Below are 19,276 nucleotides of genomic sequence, written 5' to 3' on the forward strand. Positions count from 1 at the left end.
GTCGGTCGTGCGTCGTCGTCGTCGTCGTTTGTCGTAGCAAATGAACGAGTGGCTGATGCATCCAGCCAGTGCAGTGTCGCCCGCCCGCTGCGGCCGCTGCTGAGATAACGCGCGCGATCCGGTACTCCGAGCCAATGAGGGTCGGGCTTGGCCAAAACTTGCCGCAACAAGGCCGCACCAGCTTACAAATGATGTCACTGGCAGCTGGCAGCCAGACGAGTCAAGACCAACTTGTTAACATGCTTGCTACGGCTACAGAGCACAAACTATGCACAAACCCAGGACAATGGTACGCACCCAGACCAGCCCGCTTCACCAACGCCACCTCCCATCGAGCAGTGACTACCACACGAGCCGCGGCTCCTATCAGTCTCTCACACGACCTCTCCCGCCGATCACCTCCCACCATTCCGCCCACCCCCTACTCCTCTGGAAGCAGCCACGGCGGGGTAAGATTCCGCAGCTCGGGGGGCACCTCGAGCCCAAACTCATTGTACACGCTCCTGAGCTCGTCGTCCAGGTCGACCTTTTCACGCGGCTTGCTCGCGTCGACCTCCCATGCGGTTTCAAAGTCGACGAGGCGCAGCGCGCCCGTCGGCGAGACGCACACATGCGCCGCGCGGAGGTTGCCGTGGAATACGCCGGCGGCATGGAGCTTCTTGTACAGCGGGACGATTTTGAGCCTGCCGTGTCAGTCGGGCCACTCACCCGAGGTGACTACCCCCAGAAACTAGTACTCACGCCGTGTCGGGATCCACTTCCGCACTGGTCATTGCTACCGGCTCGCCGACGTCCTCGAGCAGCATGATAAGAATGTCGGTGCGGTTGGAACCAAAGTAGCCCTCGTACAGCCCGTGAAAGTGCGGCACGACAGTGCCCTGTAGCGCCTGCAGAGGAGAACAGAACATTTCCGCCTCGTTCCTCACGTCGGAGCGGATAGACGCGCGCCCGCGCTTACGCCGCGTATCTGTCGCCGGGAAATCGGACAGGATGACAATCTTGGCAACGAGGGGATGTGCCACGTTGCACGGTTCGACGGAATCTACGCGGAACGTGTCGTAGATTGGCCCGCTGGCGATCAGCTCGCCGAGAACCAGATCAAACCCGAATGTGGCGGCCCGGTCGAAAAACGACAACAGCGTCTCCTCGTCCGTCGGGTACGTCTGGGCCAGCTCGGTGACGATTTGCGTTTGCTCGTTTGCATCTAGCCCCTTGAGATGGTCAGCATGCAGTGAAGAACTCCAGGCGCACAGTTATATACGTCTGCACTGTCGGTGGCAGATCGATCGTCGGGTCGTCCCGGACCGGTGCTGTGGCACGAGGCAGTAGACCCGGGCTGCCGGGGTAGTCTGTCCACCGGTCAAACGTGTCGTCTGAGCGATGCAATGCTAAAGAAAGGATAAGTTGGAGCAGGTTGATGTCCTCTGGTGGTGGCCGTGGTGTGCCGTACCCCAGCAGGCCCGACCATTTCAGCTCATTGGCGCCAGTTCGGCTCAGCACCGAGCTGTTGAACCATGCACTCGCGACCAGCGTATCGCAGCGGTATACGTGCATTTTCTCCCACAGCTGGAGACGGCGTGAGTAATTTCGCCTCTGTGCCATACACGCACCTGCGCCATCGCATCGACCCAAAAGGACGCCTGCCCATCTCGGAGGTTCGAGTTGAACGAGCGGAGTTTGCCGCTCGCGTGCGACAGGTAGACGGTGAAGCCGTGCTCGGATTCCACCTCTTTCATGAATGCCGGGCGATCATAGTGACTGAAAATTGCCCACATCCGAGCCTCTAGTAGCGCCATGGCAGCGTACCCTGTCGCGTGGTTGGCAATGCACACTGCCTCGGCTGTCGACGTCGGGTTGGCGGCGCCTCCCACCCCTCTTCCGAGATACGTTGTCTCCCCTTCGAGGTTCCACGTTGACCAAAAGTGAGCGTTTTTTGGATCCCGCCGCAATGCGGGGTTCACCACGAGACTGTTGACAAGGCCGAACGCTTGGCACAGTGCCGCGGTGAGATCTTCTTGCGACAAGGGACCGTAGAATAGCGACCGGCGGGCTGATTGTTCGTGTTCGGAAACCAGCTCTGATGGGACAGGTGAATCGAGCTTGAGCTGGCTCTCGAGCGTGGACAAGAAGGGCGGAAACGCGTCCCTGTCGAAGCGCACCACGACGTGCTGCCCAGGAGTGGCGGCAAATACGATGCTCGCCTGGGAAGTCGGCCCTCGGAGGTGGTCGGGGGCGCGCTCGTCCACCGGGCCGTTAGGTGGCGAAGTGATCTCAATGGGGAAGAAGCCTCGCCGAAGAAACTCGCGCAGTGTCGGGACATCGAGCCCTTCGTCTGGCGACGAGAGGCGCGGCGGGCACGGCGTCGACGCGTCGCTGTCCGCCCGGTCACGGTCGGGGGTCGTGGCCATTCCCCCCCTCGCCGCGGGGATTGTGGTTACCATTGTGGCGGTCGCGCGCTGCCGTTGGCATCAAGGTGAACGGCGAGATGCGAGGAATGAATGCTTGGACGATCAGGTCAACACAGCGTTGCGTGCGAGGACAGAGCCGAGCTGCTCACCGCCTAAATATCTCTTGGCTCGGCCAAAAACCAACGACGCTTGACGTCAGGCTGGCCCAAGATAGAAGAAGCACCTCGGATCTGTAGTGACCGTTTGTCGGCTGATGCAAGACGCACCGCTTAGCGAGCGAGGTGCCCGCCGATCCTCATCCAGCAACAAGAGCGACAGAAAGAGATGCTCAGTTCACACAGTCAGACTAAAGCGAGTTCTAGACTCGTCAGAGAGTTGCGGCGGCGGCGGCGTAGGCAGATCTGTGGCAGGCGGTGGCGGAATGTGTTAGTGGAGCCGACGTTGTGCCGGTGCACTATGGGTGCCTGAAATAGGCCGTGGCATGGCTCGTCCGCCTTGTTTTGTCAGTTTGAGGCGGCGCGTGAGAGGGGAAGAAAGTAAGATCTGAGTAGGTGCACACAGAGTAACGCGGATGGGAGTTGCCCATCGCCAAGCATGCTCCAGTGGTCATTGCCGTGTCGTACTGTTCCCTAAAGGCGATTGAATAGTCCGTAAGTCATGGTTATTCCAAAGGATCTGTGCATCGGCATTTGCCCTACCAACATGGTTACGTAAAAAGGAAACGCGTGGTCACCACGTGCATATCAAATTCAGTGGCAATTTCGTATCACTCCACCAACCACCACCACCACCACCTCGCCCGACCACAACCAAGGACATTTCCACCCTTGTGTCGAGATCAACATCCACCCACTCCAACACCAAAACACAATGGCGCGCAACTCTGAAAAGGCCCAGTCGATGCTGTATCGCTTCCGCGAGCAGCAGGCCGTCGAGATGGGCCTCGGCAACCGCGTGCGCGGCGAGCGCAGGCCGCGCATGGCGTCGTCCGTCTCGAGCCTGCGCGAGTGCGAGCGCTGGCGCGGCGACATCATGAAGGAGATCAGCCGCAAGGTGTCCAAGATCCAGGACTGTGGGTTACCCGTATGCTGGTGTAGCTGACCGGCCAGCCTCGTTGACAGACTACGAGATCCGCGACCTCAACGACGAGATCAACCAGCTCATGCGCGAGAAGCGCCACTGGGAGACGCAGATCGTCAACCTCGGCGGCGCAAACTACAAGCGCGCGCAGGCGGCCATGGTCGACGACGAGGGACGCGAGGTGCCGGGAACGCGCGGGTACAAGTACTTTGGCCGCGCGCGCGACCTGCCTGGCGTGAAGGAGATGTTTGCCAAAGGCGGTGAGTGTGGAGGTGGAGAGTGATGGGGGAGCGTTGTGCTGACAACGACCAGCCCAGGCAGCAACAGAAGAGTCGGCGCGCAATGCCAGCTTCCAGATGTTTAGGAACCAGGGGCCAGACTACTATGGCGATAATGACGAGCTGGACCCGAAGTTGGCGGCCGAGGAGGACGAGGCGACGCGCCAAGGTGAGTGGGCGTGACGGGGAGGAGGCGGTGTGCGGAGCGTACCCCAGGCGCGTTTTACTTTGAGGCGTATCCTGGGAGTACCCACAAGTTGCGCGTCCAGACAGCCGCGAGTCGAGGGCGGTCGATTCACCGCTGCCCGGAGGCTCCTCAGCTTCGAAGTCGCTGCTTGGGGTATACTACTCCAGACGGTGGTCATATTGCTCGACAGAGACTGACAGCCACAGACTGGGAGCAGGCAGCGCGCGAGGCCGCCGAAATATTGGCGCTGAGCGACGATGCGGTGGTGCCATTCCCCGAGCCGAGCAAGCCTGCTGCGCCTGCGGCGGGTGAGGCCTCTACCAAGCGGAAATCGCCCGAGCCAGAAGCAGCTGCCGAGGAGCCAGCAGCAGAGGACACGAGCAAGAAGTCGAAGAAGGGCGGCAAGGGAGGTCGTGGCAAGAAGGGCGCCGCACCCCCCCCACCGCCACCTGGGGCGCCGGCCGCGACCGGCGGCAACGACGCAGCTGCCGCTGCTGCTCAGGCCGCCCAAGCCGCCCTTGCTGCCAGCTTCATGAGCGTGTTCGACGCCGCTACGCTGAGTGCACCCACTCCTCTGTCGACCGACGAGCTTGGCAAGATTCTGCTGGAGAGGAGGAAACAGGCGTTGAGGGAAGAGTATGGGGTGTAGGTAGAGAGGTGGCGGTTAGGCGCGTGAGATGAGAGGCGTGCAGCATGTACCATTAAATGCATTAGAAGGCTTTTAGGCGTGCATTATTAGTAGTGTGGAATGTGATGATGGCCATGGTGGGCCTACATTCCTGGTTTTGTATTTGACGGGGGCGAGGTCTAAATACGTGAATAGCGCGTCGGATCGGGAGTTGAGAGGTTGACGGCGGGGGGGCGGAGGCAGACTGCGGCTATGTGAGCCAAAGGGCTCCCTCCCCCTTCCTCCCTTCCCTACCTGGGCGTTCATCGGCAAGTCAGGCACGGGTGCAGGAGGTCACGCACGTTCATGCAGAGCCCAATGATGCGATAAACCTGGCAGACCAGACGGAGGAGCCATCACTTGTCCTGGCCGGCCATCACCCACCTTGCCCCCCCTTCGTCCCCTGCCTGCTCATTGCAGACACTGGGTACAAGCCCTGGCACACGACAAACGTTTGAACAAGGACCAGAGAGAGCGAGCATCCAGTAGCACTCCCTTGGCACAGACTTTTGTACAATCCTTGCAACAACATCTATCTAAGGACTCAACACAAACCACCCCATCATCCCACCTGGTCCGTGTCTTGTTTTAGCGTTCCATATCGCACAGACACTTTGTCACAAAACATTGATACGCCACGGCGTAGACAAGCACGGCAATCTCAGCGACCCAAGGACTCGACGACGCCCCCCAGCAGCGACGTCCCATCCTCGTCCGAGCGAAGCAGCAACTAGATAACACGGAACTTGAGATCGACACCTTCCTCCACTCTCTTCCCACGTGCCTAGAGCGACATTGCATCTCTGTTGCAGCAATTTCTCAAGAGCACACAACACATCTCTCTCTTCCTCCTCCCCCTCTCCCACCTCTAGACCTCACTCATCATGAAGTTTGGTCGCCGCATCAAGGTGAGTCGCCGGCATCACGCACAGATATAGCCACGGCTAACACTTCCCCACAGGACTCGCGCTACTCTGAGTGGGCCGACAAGTACGTCAACTACTCTGCGCTCAAGAAGCAGATCAAGTCCAACCTCCCATGGACCGACACTGCCGAGGCAGAGTTCCTCGTCTCGCTCCGTGCCGAGCTTGAGAAGTGCGAGACCTTCCAGCGTGAGAAGGCGACCGAGATTACCGACCGCATCTCGCAGCTCGAGAAGGAGGTCCACCTCCTCGTCGCCCGCGCCGCCCTCGAGGACAGCTCCGACGAGGACACGGACGAGCACCACCCCCCGCGTACCGAGCGCGAAACCGAGGCCCAGGTCAGCGACTACCGCGACGACGATGGCGGCTCGGACGACGAGGATGAGGACGACGACGAGCCCCTCACCCTCGACGAGATTGAGGAGCGCTTCAAGGAGCTCGAGGAGGAGGTCGCTGTTCTTGTTGCCGACGTCCACGACCTCGCCCTCTTCACCAAGCTCAACTTTACCGGCTTCATGAAGATTGTCAAGAAGCACGACAAGCTCACTGGCTTTGCCCTCAAGCCCACCTTCAACCAGGACTTCCTCGAGGAGCACCCCTTCTACAAGATGAACTATGACCCCGTCATTGTCAAGCTTTCCAAGCTCTTCGACCTTGTCCGTACCCGTGGCCACCCTATCGAGGGTGACTCGTCGGCCGGTGGTAGCCAGAACGCCTTCGTCCGTTCGACCACCAAGTACTGGGTCCACGAGGAGAACATTGTTCCCCTCAAGCTCAACATCCTCAAGCACCTCCCCGTGCTCGTGTTTGACCCCAACAAGGAGTTCAACATCAAGGACTCGGCCATCACCTCGATCTACTACGACAACGAGGACCTCGAGCTCTACCTCGGCCGTCTTGAGAAGACTGAGGGTGCCGAGGCCGTCCGTATGCGTTGGTACGGTGATGTCGACGGCAAGGTCGTCTTCGTCGAGCGCAAGACCCACCGCGAGGACTGGACCGGCGAGAAGTCGGTCAAGGAGCGTTTCACCATCAAGGAGGACAAGCTCAACGACTTCTGCTCCGGCAAGTACACCATGGACGCCGAGTTTGACGAGCTCGTCAAGAAGGGCAAGAAGACTGCCAAGGACGTCGAGGCCATGAAGCAGCTCGCCGACGAGATCCAGTACGGCATCATCACCCGCAAGCTCCGCCCCGTCATGCGCTCGTTCTACAACCGTACCGCCTTCCAGCTCCCCGGTAACGCCTCGGTCCGTATCTCGCTCGACACTGAGCTCGCCCTCGTCCGTGAGGACAACTTTGACGGTGTCGACCGCACCCACGGCAACTGGCGCCGTACCGACTTTGGCATTGACCACCCCTTCCCCACCGTCAAGGCCTCAGACAAGGAGCTCTTCCCCTACGCCATTCTCGAGGTCAAGCTCGCCACCCGTGTCGGCGAGGAGCCTCCCACCTGGATCAAGGACCTTGTCAACTCGCACCTTGTCGAGGCCGTCCCCAAGTTCTCCAAGTTCATCCACGGCTGTGCTACTCTTCTTCCCGAGCGCGTCGACCTCATCCCCTTCTGGCTCCCCCAGATGGACCAGGACATCCGCAAGCAGCCTTCGGCCCGCTCGCGTGTCATGATCGAGCGTCCCCACTCGGCGCCTCACTCGGCCGACAGCCAGTCCGGCCCCGCCTCGCCCCTCGTCTCGGGCGAGGCCTCGTACCACGAGCCCGTGTCCGAGGGCGAGGAGGACGAGTACCTCAACCACGCCGGCACCGTCGACGACGAGGACAAGCGTCTCCGTCTCCCTGCCGAGGCTGCCGCCGAGGCCAAGGCTGCTCGCGAGCACCGTGAGCGCACGGCCAACGACTCGATCGACCAGGGCTCGGCCTTCACCCGCCCCGCCGCCGGCAAGTACGAGCGCGGCCTCCAGGTCGACCCGCTTGTCCCCGCCAGCCGCTTCGACAAGAGCCTCGACCTCAAGCTCCAGGCTGCCATCGACCGTGAGGCTGAGGAGGACGAGATGGATGAGGAGGAGGCCAACCCGACCGTCGTCATGACTCGGGAATTCCGCGCTCCGGTGAGTTTGTGGCACTTGTGGCACTTGTGGCACTTGGGTTGTCAATAGTGGCTGACATTGTCAAGGCTGGCAAGCTCATCTCCGTTCCCATCCGCATCGAACCTAAGGTTATCTTTGCAACCGAACGCACCTTCCTTAAATGGTCCCATATGGCCGTGCTGCTGGCCATGATCAGCGTGGCTATGGTCAACTTCACGGGGCCGGATGACACCGTTGGGATGTGGGCGGCGTTCTCGTACACCTTGATTTCCCTCGCGGCAACAGCGTATGCGGGTTGGCGGTACGCTTTCCGTGTGCTTGCCTTGCGCAACAGGCGCTCCGTCGAATACCACGATTCCTACGGCCCTGCCGGGCTCTGTGTTGCCCTGGTCATCGCCTTGACCCTCAACCTGGCCCTCCGTGTTAGGGAGCTTTGAGAGCTGTAGATGAGTGCAGCGCTGTCCTTAGGAGGCCAGCAGACCTGTCCTTAGGAGGCCAGCAGACCGTCCTTAGGAGGCCAGCAGACCTGTCCTTAGGAGGCCAGCAGACCTGTCCTTAGGAGGTCAGCCGACGAGAGATCGAGGAGGAGGAGCGGCCCTGTTCGAGGGCGATGACACAATAGTCATTCTACCCCAGCCATGGCTGGGATTAGTGGCCTGTTCTTGCTGGCCGTAGTTTTGTTATAGCAATCAAGCCTGTTTCATGCATTAGTTCACCTGGGTTTGTGTGCGCCGCGGTGAGGAGTTCTGAATATGGTGGGACTGTGAGGCGAGTTCTGTTTGGATCCAACCGTACGCATGACAGTTCATTTTGTGTAGCAGAGGCGACAGTGTATGGAGAAATCTGACCAAACGACTTGTTGAATGCCTCTGCACCCCCCCCCCCCCCCCCCTTACTCGTCACTGAGCAGGTCCTCAACGGCCTTGTGACTGGGTGGCGCTGGCTGTGTATGTACAGCTTGCTCTTCGCGTAAGCATCCTTGTACAGTCAGTTTGCTTGGGTTCCTGCCATAGGAAGGCGGAAGAGGAGAGGCAGGCCAACGGAGATCAGGTATACATGACTGTACTTGCCGGCCATCTTGTTCTGCGTCTTCTACGAATCCGCCTCCCTCTGCTCGTCCGTCCTTTCATCGCGCTTGGATCTCCGGGTCGCGAGGATCTCGGGCCCGTTTGACTGGTATGCGGCCTTCTGTTTCGCGAGGATGGTGGTCTTGTTGTCGGCGTAGTATCCGTGCTTCTGTGCCAGGATCTCTGTTCGGTGTGACGAGTAGTACTCCTTTCGCTTCGCCGCTGTGACGGCGACTTGCTCGTCCGACCGCGAGGCGTAAACCTCCCTGCGCCTCCTAGACTCCCTCTCGCCGTTTCGCTGCCTCCACGCCTTGGAGTAGGCGTTCATGGCGGCCCTTTGTGCGGGGGTCTTGGCGTGGGCGTAGTAGTACCTGAGGGCATTGGCGCGCAGGCGCCTCAAGCGCTCCTCGGGGTCGACGCAGCTAATGCCAGGGACACCTTGGGTAAGTGGCGAGACCATATTGGCCCCCACATAGGGCGTGGAGGGGAAGACGGTGATCGCGGTGCGGTCGTTCAGAGTGTTCAACCATGCGATTAGGAGTTCCTCGACCCAAAACACGAATGCACGCACGGCGCAGCTTTCTGGATTTCGAATGACGTATTTCGAGGCGTCGATGCTCCAGAGTACCACGATGTCGACATGCGCCTCCTCGGCGGCACGGCCAGCGCGCTCAAACATGCTGCTAATGTCAGCAATGTCAAGTGGGGCCAAGAGACCACTGTACTCACCCGACGGCATCCTTGCGCCAGAAGAAATTGTACTCGTGGGTCTTGCCACGGTGATGGAGACCTCCCTTGATGTTGAAGGTGGACATGGAGGTGGCTAATCCCAGATACACTATCCAGCGCCTTCCAACGCGCTCGAGGACCTTCCGGCTCGGGTGCAGGGTTGGGTGCGGTCGTGGTAGTGTCGATGCCCTCCACATCGTCATCGTCGACTGTGACTACGTCTGGCTCGTCTTGTGCCCCGGCGTAGTCCTCTTCTTCAAAGTCAAAGGGGTCCATGCCCCAAATCATTGTTCATGGTAGCCACGATTTCGTCGTAGGTTGGCATCGTTGACTCGTCGGCCTCGTTGGACGACTTCTCGTCCACGTCGGTGTAATATCCGATGGCTGAGTCGATGGACTCTGCGTCGCTTAAGTCGCTGTAGTCCTCGTCCGGGTCGTACAGCTTGCCGTCCATGAAGTCCAGTCCATCCTCATCCTCACCAAACATGTAGTCGGCAGCATTGATCGATGAGTCGTTATAAAGCTTGCGACTGGACCGAGTCGACGGCCCCGCCACGGACTGTCGTTTGCGGGGTGGCTGGTACACCGTCTCCTCGTCGGACGATGGGGGGACGAGGATGTTGGAGAGGGCGCTGTTTGACTCTGGAGGGCGCGACGTGGACGCCGCCTTTGAACGTTCTGCAGAGCCAGATGGGCGATGTGGCTGGCGCCCAGGCTTGCGGGTGTACGAGCTCGAGTCGGCTTCAGAGTCTGACGATGGCGGCACTAGAACCTCGGAGCGGGTCTTGAGCTTGGTGGTGGCACGGCTGCTAGATGACGCCACCGTCCGGCGTGATGATTTAGGGCCTGACGAGTGTTTCGAGTTGTGAGGCTGTTTGGCCTGAGACGACTCGCCGGCTGAGCTCACCGGCACTAGCGCGAGAGGGTGGGTCTTGCGCCTCGAGCGGTTAAGCTGGCCGGCAGCGAGCTTTGGCTGGCGGCGCAGCTCGTCCTCGTCGGGGTAGGACACGGGCGAGCGAACGCTGGGACGAGAATTCTCGGCGGGCACACCACGTGAAGATGACGGCGCGGTTCACCAACAGGAGGAACGTCCGTCATAAACGCATCGAGTCGCGTCTGGCGGAGCGAGCCCTGAGACCAAGGTCAGCAGTGTCCACGCAAGTGACCTCCAACACTCACAGTCTTTGCGCGCACCGTGTCACCGTGTCGCACAGCGGTGGCCGCGGTGGGCGCGTTGCTCGCCTTGCTCATCAGCATGTACTGTACCGTACAGCATACTGCGCCGCACCCCGTAGCCCGAGTTTGACCCCCAGACGGACAGCATGTCTAGCTGCCAGCATGCCGTGTTGGGAGTATAGATACCCCAGCATCTTAGAGACCACCGGTACCCTTTTGCACAGTTGTAAAATCCCAACATGCCGGGGAGCACTGTACTGGTATGCTGTTAGCGTTCGAATATAACCTTGGTTCTGAGCTATTGAGACAAAAAAGGCAACATGGATTATTGCAAGGGTGTTCGAATGCGAGTAGAGCCAGTACAAGTCACTCTTTTGCATGCGACAGTGCAGGCACCTGACTTGGGGAATGATCGTCGTACATTCACAGTCCATATCCACGGAAACGCCCGTGACCTTGTTGGGACATCATAGCCCGGCGCCTCCAGCGATCACTAGTACCTTTTGTGGAGCTGTATAAATGCCTACAGACCTGGACGAAGGCGGTCAGGAGTGGGCCTTTGGTCAAGGCGCTGACCCTCTTGGTGTTGAGCTGTGCCCGAGTCAGTCATCAACCAAACCCGGTCGAGAGGCTGGCTGTACCTTGGCCGCACACTGCTTGAGCTGCTTGACTGTCTGCATTGTCAGTTGTGGATTCGGGTGGGCCCCAGGGGGGGGAGGGGGTAGGGGAGGGGAGGGGAGACGGAGAAGCACGGGGACGTGGGTGACAAGAGCGGGTGGTGTGACTACAACGCACGGGCGACACTTACTTTGCCGTGCAAGTTCTCGTCAGTTGGACGTGTCGGAGCGCGCGTTGATTGTGCTTGAAGATGGCGTGTTGTAATTGTGAGGAGGGTTGTGCCACACTCGACTTGGTGCCACACCACAAAAGTTAGCCACACCCAATGGCTCCGTCGTGTCTCGGAGCTCGCCACTGCTCGCTGCTTGCCCATACCACCTCTGTAGTTATGCAATGCATTGGTCTCTATCGTCTAAGTATCTCGTACATCTAAAGCATCCCCTCCACGCCGAGGAACACGAGCGCCTTGGCCATGAAGCTGACCCTCCGCTCCTCCAGCTTCCAAGTCTCCGCGTCGACATCGTGCGCGTACTCTCTCAGCGCGCCAATCTCCTTGCCCAGTGCCTCGCGCAGGCCGGTGCTCGAGGTCGCAAGCAGGAGTGACAGCTCAGTGTCGAGGTTAAGCGAGCGCGTTGAGAGGTTGGACGAGCCGATGAAAGTGAAGAACGGGTCTTCTGCCCTTGGCGAGAGCCACATGCCTGCCGTCAGCTGTGAACGTAGCTACCACCCACCCTTGGCGTGATATGTCCACCCCTTGCGCTCCCACTCCTGCAAGCGCACGCCCTTGCCCTCGCCGTCCCACAACCGCCCGTGGCTCGCACACGCGTCGTAGAACCGGCTCTCGAGAAGAGTGTACCCCTCTGGAATGAGGCGCGAGATGCCCTTCGACCCGTAGAACCCGTTGGATTTCGGCGACGCCGCGATGATGCGCACGGGCGCAGGCGAGTCAATCACGGCCTGCTTGTACGCCTTGTACAGACCAAAGTATCCCGACGTGAGGTCGACATTCACGGCGCCCTCGCCGGCCATCCGGATCGCGTGCCAGACATCGCCGAGCGCGCTCTCCTCTTCGCGGATACCGAGCACGCCCGCCTGGATCACGGGCCAGAACCACGTGTCCGCGCCGTCTTCGCGCGCGTCGCGTGCCCGCACAGAGTTGCTCGCGCGCCACGCCTGCTGGAACGCGCTGATTGTCGCTCTCGCGTGCGGCGCCCACGCGCGGGGCTCGAGTGACCGCTCTCTCCACAACGCGCCGGCTGTTCCGGGCTCGAGAGCCACGCCGTGCGGGCCCAGCGTACCCGGCCGCACGTTCGGGTGCACCTTGTACGAGTAGTCTGAGATCAGGCGCGTGATCGACGACAGGTACGACAGCAGCGACGGGTGGTTCTTGATGTGGATGTACCTATCTTGCCGATTGGTAAAGTACGAAGCGGCGAGGTTGGCCCCGCTCAGCACGACGTCGTCGTCGACGGCATAGTACTTGGCGTGCCAGGTCCCCCAGCCCTCGTTGTACCGCGGGGGCACAATCTTCTCCAGCGGTCCGCGCAGCTTGGGCGAGCGGTACAGCCACACGTCTACGCGGTCGCCGAAGCGCTCGAGGAGCGGTAGCAGCATGTGTACTGTTGACTCTGGGCCGGGGCTGCGCCCGAGACGCGTCGCGCGGTTGTAGTCGAGGATGAAGGTGGCGCGGAGGTGCGGCTTGGACTGGAGCGCTGTCGTGACGGCGTCGACCTGGGTGTGAGCACAGCCTTGGCCGGGTACTCACCAGTGACTCCTCCTCGACACCGATATACAGCGAGCTGATGAGGATGCGCTTCTTGGCCTTCTTCACCATGTCCAACAGCCGGTCGTGGAACGCGGTCGGCGTCTCGAGGATCTCGACCTCGTCGCCGCGCATGCCAAAGCAGGGCTGCGCAGTCGACAGCGTGCTCGCGAGGTTGCTGAACGCCTCGTGGGGGTGCGGGATGACGGGGGGCAACGTCGAGGGGTCCTCTGGCGCAAGGTTAGCCGACGAGCTGTGCCATGGCCGTTGGAGGCGCGGGGCGGCTGCGCGTGCCAACGACGCGCCGACGATGCGCCGTGAGGGCCCGGCGATGGGGTGTAGCCGCGGCGGCATGGATGCTTTGTTGCTGGACACAAAAGTCAGAAACAAGCGTGATCGACCATGCTGCATCGCGTCCCCGACGAAACCCGACTGGCGGCCGAAAAGGGCCAGCAGGGTCCAGCCAAAAGTCCAGGCACGCCAGGCCAAAAGTCCTGGAACTGCAGCAGTCACCTCATCGTATCTCGACTCATTCCCGATTCTCCTCTTTCTCCATCTCACCTCTCTCCTCCTCTCCTCTAAACACCAACAAAATGGCCGCGGCACTCAAGCGCACCTCGCTCAAGATCGGCATGATCCCCGCCGACGGCATCGGCAAGGAGGTCCTCCCTGTGAGTGCTGAGCGGGGACGACTCGGAGACTCCCTCGGGAGCTCGGTCCCAGGCCTGCCGGCCCAGCTACACTGGCCTCGGGATGCATTAGACTACAGCGTACTGACCCCCCCGACAGGCCGCCCAGCGCGTCATTGAGGCCCTCGGCTCGGCCATCCCCAAGCCTGAGTTCATCCCCCTCGCTGCCGGCTGGGAGGAGTTCAACAAGAACGGCAAGGCCCTCCCCGACGAGACTGTCCGGTGAGTTGCGGCTTTCGCGTACGTACCCCAGCCGCTAACTACCTCAGTGTCCTCAAGGAGGAGTGTGACGCCGCCATGTTCGGCTCCGTCTCGTCGCCCTCGCACAAGGTCCCCGGCTACTCGTCGCCCATTGTCGCGCTCCGCAAGCACCTCGACCTGTACGCCAACGTCCGCCCTGTCCAGAGCGTGAGCGGTACCCCCGGCCCCGACGTCAACATGGTCATTGTGCGCGAGAACACCGAGTGCCTGTACGTCAAGCGCGAGGAGATCAAGGAGCTCCCCGACGGATCCAAGATCGCCATCGCCGAGCGCCAGATCACCTCCAAGGCCTCGGAGCGTATCGCCAAGCTCGCGTTCGAGCTCGCCCTCCGCCGTGGCGCTGAGCGCGCCGCCCCCGGTGCCCCCGAGACCTTCTGGAAGGGCCCTCCCCAGGTCACCATCGTCCACAAGTCCAACGTCCTCGCCGTTACCGACGGCCTCTTCCGCGAGTCGGCCCGCAAGGTCTACGAGGAGAACAAGGGGCGTTACTCGGGCGTCAAGGTCAACGAGCAGCTCGTCGACAGCTTCGTCTACAGGGCCTTCCGCGAGCCGTGAGTAGATTCTGGTTGTGGTGAGGAGGATAACGGGCGAAGGAGAGAAGTGGCGGACTTCTCTGCCGCCTTCCTCGTCGTCCACTTCGCTGGAACCCTTCGACTACCATACTAACTCCACGCAGCGAGATCTTCGACGTCTGCGTTGCCCCCAACCTGTACGGTGACATCATTTCCGGTGAGTCTGAATCTACACAGGGAACCCACCTCCACACCGCCACACTGCCACTCAACCACCAAACCTCCCTTCTTCCTCAACCCTCTTCGTCCTTAACTGACTCTCTTCTTCAGATGGTGCTGCTGCTCTTGTCGGTTCGCTTGGATTGATTCCCAGTCTCAACACCGGAGACGCTTTCGCCAGCGAGTAGAGTCCAAAAAATGACATGCTGACCCTCCCAGTGGGTGAGCCCGTCCACGGTTCGGCTCCCGACATCGAGGGCAAGAACATTGCCAACCCCATCGCCTCTATCCGCTCGGCTGCCCTCCTCCTCTCGCACCTCGGCTACCCCGAGGCCGCGAACCGCATCAACGTTGCGGTTGACGACGTCATTAGGTCCGGCGTCGCGACCCCCGACCTTGGTGAGTTTGAGCTCGAGCTCAAGGAGGGCGATGGCTGACACCTTCCCAGGAGGCAAGAACTCCACCACCGAGGTCACCGAGGCTATCCTCAAGCGCCTCTAAATCCATACCAGTACATAAGTCATTTAAACAGGCAGCATGCATTGGCTCCTCGGCGTGGAACGGCGGTTGAGGGCAGGCAGGGATGATGAACCACCGCTGTCAATTTAATCCCGCGCCAAGTGCGGGGCCACGATTTTGGATCATCGGCCTCCACTTTGAACGGGCAACTCTTTGACATTACTCTCTCCATCTCCCTATCTTGTGCAAACAATGTCAGAGGACGACGACGTACCACAGTGAGCTAAACTCTTCTCATAAATCAGCTGACATCAGGCTCCTCGACGTCGACGAGCTGCAGGACGGCTCGGACGGCGGCGACGCCTACGACCGGCCAAAAGTGCCCATGACGCTGCTGACTGGATACCTCGGCGCGGGGAAGTCTACTCTTCTCGAGTACGTGGGCAGCTATCCAAAACACGATTGCCAAAGCTGACCACTCAGCTATATTCTCACCGCGGACCATGGGTACCGCATCGCCGTGTGCATGAACGGTACGTGAGGAAGGCGGGGAAGGCAGAGAAGGTGCTGACTCCTCAGACTTTGGCGACACGACGGACATCGAAGGTGGGTAGCTGCGAGGATCTCAGATCGGTGACCAGCTATCTAGAGGTCATGCTTACTTTTCAGCCAAATCCCTCACGTTCAACAACCCTGACGACCCCAACGCGACAACCGACACGATGCTCACCCTGCCCAACGGCTGCCTCTGCTGCTCGTTCAAGGACATGGGTATCCAGGCCATCGAGGACATGGTCGCGGCGCAGAAGGACAAGATCGACTGGGTCATGGTCGAGTTGACAGGCCTCGCTGATCCCGGTGAGTCGGCTAAGAAATTGTACTCGTGAGCTGACTTCTCAGCGCCCATCGCGCGAGGGTTCTGGGCGAACGAGGAGATGGGTGACCTCATTCTTGACTCGATTGTCTGTGTCGTCGACAGCAAGAACTTTGGGAAGGTGAGCTTGATGGAAGCCCCCCTTGCACCCAGCTGACGTCCAGCAACTCGCCGAGGACCGACCAGACAACGAGCCCAACGAGGCGGAGAAGCAGGTTGCCTGTGCGGATGTCATCCTGCTCAATAAGACCGACCTCGTCACGCCAGCAACACTGAAAGAGGTCGCCGACTCGGTGGCGGACATCAATCCCACGCTGAGGGTATTCGAGACTGTCAAGTCGCGTATGCCGCTCGACTCGCTCTTCAACCTGAAGGCGTATACGTCCGGAGCGGCAGCTGCCTTGCCAGAGACCGAGTCGTGCTGCGCCAACGGGGAGCACGACCACGACCACGCGCACGGGCACCGCAGCGCCATCTCGACCGTGTCGATCCCACTGCCAGTTCTCTCAGCATCACAATGGGACAAGCTGAATGGCTTTCTTGAAGCGCTGCTCTGGGACGGCGAGGAGCGCCCGCCAGGCCTGCAAGACCCGCTGCCCGACGTCCTGCGCACAAAGGGCTACGCGCGGCTCGAGGACGGCTCCGAGCGCGTCGTGCAGGGCGTCGCGGACATGTTCGAGGTGACTACGCCGCGCGGAGGAAAGCGAAGTGGTGATCCCGAGCCGTCGCCCAAGATGGTGTTCATCGGGCGTAATGTCGACGAGCGGTTGGGGTATGCGCTGCGGAGTCATGTCGGTATCTAGGCGTCAGCAACATTGCACGGAACGCGCTGCCTGGACTGTATCAGCATAGCAAGCATAGAATGCAGATTGTGTATACGCACGCCGTGGCCTTGGTGCCGACTTGCCCGCCATGCCCGCTCTGGGCTAGTCAATCGGATAACCGCGTGGCGAGGACCTGTCCGGTGAGTCATGTGTTTAAGAGGAGGACTGTGTGATCCGCGTCGGTGTTATCGCATCCACTGCTCCTCTCCACGTACACTACACTGCGGCATTGACTAGACACTGACCGACCTGGACTGATGCTCGTCCCAACCCCACCACCACCACTGCCCACCTATCGGCCCGGAGACTCCGACTGCCCCACCAAAACCCAAGTATTCATGCCAGCCTTAACAGACACCACATATACCGAGTGCAAGATACGACGCATACGGGGAGATAGATACAACGAGGCGACACGGCACGACTCGCGCCGCGCAGTCGCGCGCTACTTATTCGGCAGTGGCGAGCTCGTCGTTGGTGGCGGAGCAGTCGCTGGGGCAGGGTGTCAGCAGCATACCCGGAAGCCGAATCTCTTGGCTGGCGCCGCCGCCCCAGCCAGTCGTGAACCCTCCCCCTCCCCCTCCCCCACAAACCCGCCCGACCCACACTCACCGCGCAATGTGGCCCGTCTCGTTACACTTGTAGCACTTTTTCGCCGAGTCGTCGCGCGGCGCGAGGCAGTCGCGCGCGAGGTGGTTCTCGCCGTTGCAGCGGTAGCACTTTACTGGCGTGCCGTCTGGGTTGGCGGCTGCGCGCGGGCGCGGGGGGAACGCGCCTCCTCGTCCACCGGCGCCAAAGCCGCCCACGCGCGCCTGGGGACACATGCGCGCAATGTGGCCTGGCCTGCCGCAGTGGTAGCATTTGGGCGCGTTGTTGCCGCCAAACCCTCCGGGCCCACCGAAGCCGTTAGCCGCGCCGTGCCCGAACGACGCGCGCATAGACGGACAGTCGGCCTTGACGTGCCCGACCCCGCCGCACGCGTAGCACTGCTTGCCGTCCGTCGTGCGCGGGTGCGGACAGTTGGTCGACTCGTGCCCCGCCTCGCGGCAGTTGTAGCACAGCCGCGCGGGCGACTGGCAGTTCTCGGCAATGTGCCCGACTGCGATGGGGGTTAGGTGGTGTGCGTGGCCGACGACGTACGGTTGCCACACCTGTGGGGGTTAGTATTGCGAGGTATGAGTAGCTGGTCTTGCGACGGAAGCTGGAGTGCCTCCCGAAGCCGACATGACTCACTTGAAGCAACCCTGCCTCGACCCCGGGATGGATGCCGCCGCGCTGCATGCGGTTAGTGTCGCCATCTCGGTAGCCCAAGGCCAACACGTACAACATGATGCAATATGCCTATCTGCAGTAGTAATGGCGGTGATCAGCGCCGTCTGGCCGTGTGCGCATCGCGGCGCCCGCCGACTGCGGATAACTGCGCCGCGACGCGCGCCGTCGACTCGTCGCTCGTCGGTTGCTCGCTCACGCGAGCAACGCGCGCCTCGCGCCTCGCCTCGCACCTCCACTCACACTTCCCAGAGAGATCTGCCTGTGCCTCCGCTCTGCCTCCTCGAGACCTCGCGCCCGTGTCGATTAAAAGAAGGGGTGGGTGGGTGAGTGATCACAGCGTTGATGGCAGACTGGCATCTCTTGGCCCCCGCCCGCCCGCCTCGCCTGCTTACAGCCAGCCGGCCGGAAAAGCGCCGCCGGCTTGCTTGTGGCTGGCGCGTATTCGGGAGTGTGATGGCGGGTGAATCTGGCTGGTCGCTCTGCGTGACGGGTGAGTCGAGATAGACGGTGGGGGGAGGCATGATAGCATTGATGCCGCGGCCGGCGACAGCCGACGAGGAATCTGACGTGTAACCAATGCCAAGGCTTCGGGCCTGGCAACACAATCTGGCTGTAGCTGGCTGTAGTTGCCTGCCTCTGCCTCTATGCAGCAGCCACCCAGCTCCCAGCTCCCAGCTGGGTCCGTCCCCAGAAACCCGAACCCCAATTCCAGTTCCCTCCCCTCGTCATTACCGGGTCGGGTCGTGAGCCTTCCGACATTACGACCGGCCACTTGTTTCAGACGGGGGTAGGTAGGTGGGCGACGTCGACGTCGCCACTTGCAAAAGACACTGCTGCTTGCATGAATGAATCGCTTAGCCTGCTGCGAGAGCGTCGTATCTCGCCGCTAGGATCCAAGTACTCCTGATTGATCGCCAGCGCCAGTGTCGCGTCCCTCTTCCTCCCCCCCTCTCCGGTTCCGATGGTACGTCCGAAAACAAACTCTGCTACTCCCTCTGTGATCTCACCGACCCACGCTCATCGACACTTGCCCGAGCCAGAAGTTGTTGCTGCTGCTGCCTGTTGCTGCCCTGTTTCTCCTCACTCCACGTCTCAGGGATACCAAAATGCTGTGTGAGCGCTCTCTCTCCTCACGACGCGCCACATCCACGACCCCCCCACCCCACTGCGCCAAGCGTCATCGCTAGGGGTAGCTCGGGTCTGTAACACGTCACGCTGGCCCACGG

The 19,276-nt window shown here is 61.0% G+C and overlaps 9 protein-coding genes across 9 annotated transcripts; 4 read left to right on the forward strand and 5 right to left on the reverse strand.

The window, feature by feature from the left end:
• Positions 1 to 421: 421 nt before the first annotated feature.
• Positions 422 to 2,408, reverse strand: LOC62_01G000359 (uncharacterized protein; the record flags this gene model as incomplete). Its single annotated transcript, XM_062766785.1, has 4 exons — positions 422 to 683; positions 742 to 1,211; positions 1,252 to 1,566; positions 1,611 to 2,408. 4 exons carry the CDS (start codon positions 2,406 to 2,408, stop codon positions 422 to 424), a joined length of 1,845 nt encoding a protein of 614 aa, XP_062622769.1.
• An 870-nt stretch (positions 2,409 to 3,278) lies between these two features.
• ISY1 (Pre-mRNA-splicing factor ISY1) lies at positions 3,279 to 4,672 on the forward strand (the record flags this gene model as incomplete). Its single annotated transcript, XM_062766786.1, has 4 exons — positions 3,279 to 3,480; positions 3,518 to 3,748; positions 3,801 to 3,935; positions 4,160 to 4,672. 4 exons carry the CDS (start codon positions 3,279 to 3,281, stop codon positions 4,600 to 4,602), a joined length of 1,011 nt encoding a protein of 336 aa, XP_062622770.1. The 3' UTR covers positions 4,603 to 4,672.
• Positions 4,673 to 4,992: 320 nt separating this feature from the next.
• VTC4 (Vacuolar transporter chaperone 4) lies at positions 4,993 to 8,070 on the forward strand. Its single transcript, XM_062766787.1, has 3 exons — positions 4,993 to 5,528; positions 5,582 to 7,609; positions 7,675 to 8,070. The coding sequence occupies exons 1-3, from the start codon at positions 5,505 to 5,507 to the stop codon at positions 8,023 to 8,025; spliced, it is 2,403 nt and encodes an 800-aa protein (XP_062622771.1). The 5' UTR covers positions 4,993 to 5,504; the 3' UTR covers positions 8,026 to 8,070.
• Positions 8,071 to 8,680: 610 nt separating this feature from the next.
• Positions 8,681 to 9,470, reverse strand: LOC62_01G000362 (uncharacterized protein; the record flags this gene model as incomplete). The annotated part of the gene is made up of 2 exons (XM_062766788.1): positions 8,681 to 9,335; positions 9,385 to 9,470. The coding sequence occupies 2 exons, from the start codon at positions 9,468 to 9,470 to the stop codon at positions 8,681 to 8,683; spliced, it is 741 nt and encodes a 246-aa protein (XP_062622772.1).
• Positions 9,471 to 9,646: 176 nt separating this feature from the next.
• LOC62_01G000363 (uncharacterized protein) lies at positions 9,647 to 10,708 on the reverse strand (the record flags this gene model as incomplete). The annotated part of the gene is given in 5 exon segments (XM_062766789.1): positions 9,647 to 10,255; positions 10,292 to 10,420; positions 10,435 to 10,515; positions 10,564 to 10,644; positions 10,673 to 10,708. The coding sequence occupies 5 exon segments, from the start codon at positions 10,706 to 10,708 to the stop codon at positions 9,647 to 9,649; spliced, it is 936 nt and encodes a 311-aa protein (XP_062622773.1).
• An 871-nt stretch (positions 10,709 to 11,579) lies between these two features.
• pgs1 (putative CDP-diacylglycerol--glycerol-3-phosphate 3-phosphatidyltransferase) lies at positions 11,580 to 13,320 on the reverse strand. Its single transcript, XM_062766790.1, has 3 exons — positions 12,944 to 13,320; positions 11,910 to 12,909; positions 11,580 to 11,876 (listed from the first exon to the last, which is right to left on the reverse strand). Exons 1-3 carry the CDS (start codon positions 13,292 to 13,294, stop codon positions 11,608 to 11,610), a joined length of 1,620 nt encoding a protein of 539 aa, XP_062622774.1. The 5' UTR covers positions 13,295 to 13,320; the 3' UTR covers positions 11,580 to 11,607.
• A 163-nt stretch (positions 13,321 to 13,483) lies between these two features.
• LYS12 (Homoisocitrate dehydrogenase, mitochondrial) lies at positions 13,484 to 15,177 on the forward strand. Its single transcript, XM_062766791.1, has 6 exons — positions 13,484 to 13,611; positions 13,730 to 13,851; positions 13,899 to 14,441; positions 14,567 to 14,619; positions 14,841 to 15,020; positions 15,070 to 15,177. Exons 1-6 carry the CDS (start codon positions 13,534 to 13,536, stop codon positions 15,120 to 15,122), a joined length of 1,029 nt encoding a protein of 342 aa, XP_062622775.1. The 5' UTR covers positions 13,484 to 13,533; the 3' UTR covers positions 15,123 to 15,177.
• A 131-nt stretch (positions 15,178 to 15,308) lies between these two features.
• On the forward strand, positions 15,309 to 16,757 carry Cbwd1 (COBW domain-containing protein 1; the record flags this gene model as incomplete). The annotated part of the gene is made up of 7 exons (XM_062766792.1): positions 15,309 to 15,358; positions 15,396 to 15,515; positions 15,564 to 15,613; positions 15,660 to 15,686; positions 15,750 to 15,938; positions 15,981 to 16,075; positions 16,119 to 16,757. The coding sequence occupies exons 1-7, from the start codon at positions 15,333 to 15,335 to the stop codon at positions 16,755 to 16,757; spliced, it is 1,146 nt and encodes a 381-aa protein (XP_062622776.1). The 5' UTR covers positions 15,309 to 15,332.
• A 223-nt stretch (positions 16,758 to 16,980) lies between these two features.
• GIS2 (Zinc finger protein GIS2) lies at positions 16,981 to 18,380 on the reverse strand. The gene is made up of 5 exons (XM_062766793.1): positions 18,291 to 18,380; positions 18,103 to 18,123; positions 18,012 to 18,053; positions 17,919 to 17,929; positions 16,981 to 17,877 (listed from the first exon to the last, which is right to left on the reverse strand). Exons 2-5 carry the CDS (start codon positions 18,105 to 18,107, stop codon positions 17,387 to 17,389), a joined length of 549 nt encoding a protein of 182 aa, XP_062622777.1. The 5' UTR covers positions 18,108 to 18,123; positions 18,291 to 18,380; the 3' UTR covers positions 16,981 to 17,386.
• Between the last annotated feature and the right edge of the window lie 896 nt (positions 18,381 to 19,276).

The sequence above is a fragment of the Vanrija pseudolonga genome, chromosome 1 (assembly GCF_020906515.1).
Source record: "Vanrija pseudolonga chromosome 1, complete sequence".
NCBI lineage: Eukaryota > Fungi > Basidiomycota > Tremellomycetes > Trichosporonales > Trichosporonaceae > Vanrija > Vanrija pseudolonga.

Excerpts from the sequence above, each read along its gene's own strand:
- VTC4 (XM_062766787.1), top strand. The coding sequence starts at position 5,505 with ATGAAGTTTGGTCGCCGCATCAAG. Across the intron at positions 5,529-5,581 it reads AGTTTGGTCGCCGCATCAAG|GACTCGCGCTACTCTGAGTG; the intron begins GTGAGTCGCCGG and ends ACTTCCCCACAG. Across the intron at positions 7,610-7,674 it reads CTCGGGAATTCCGCGCTCCG|GCTGGCAAGCTCATCTCCGT; the intron begins GTGAGTTTGTGG and ends GACATTGTCAAG.
- LYS12 (XM_062766791.1), top strand. The coding sequence starts at position 13,534 with ATGGCCGCGGCACTCAAGCGCACCTCGCTCAAGATCGGCATGATCCCC. Across the intron at positions 14,442-14,566 it reads TACAGGGCCTTCCGCGAGCC|CGAGATCTTCGACGTCTGCG; the intron begins GTGAGTAGATTC and ends AACTCCACGCAG. Across the intron at positions 14,620-14,840 it reads GTACGGTGACATCATTTCCG|TGGGTGAGCCCGTCCACGGT; the intron begins GTGAGTCTGAAT and ends TGACCCTCCCAG.
- pgs1 (XM_062766790.1), bottom strand. The coding sequence starts at position 13,294 with ATGCCGCCGCGGCTACACCCCATCGCCGGGCCCTCACGGCGCATCGTC. Across the intron at positions 12,910-12,943 it reads GTGTCGAGGAGGAGTCACTG|GTCGACGCCGTCACGACAGC; the intron begins GTGAGTACCCGG and ends GCTCACACCCAG. Across the intron at positions 11,877-11,909 it reads GTGGACATATCACGCCAAGG|GCATGTGGCTCTCGCCAAGG; the intron begins GTGGGTGGTAGC and ends AGCTGACGGCAG.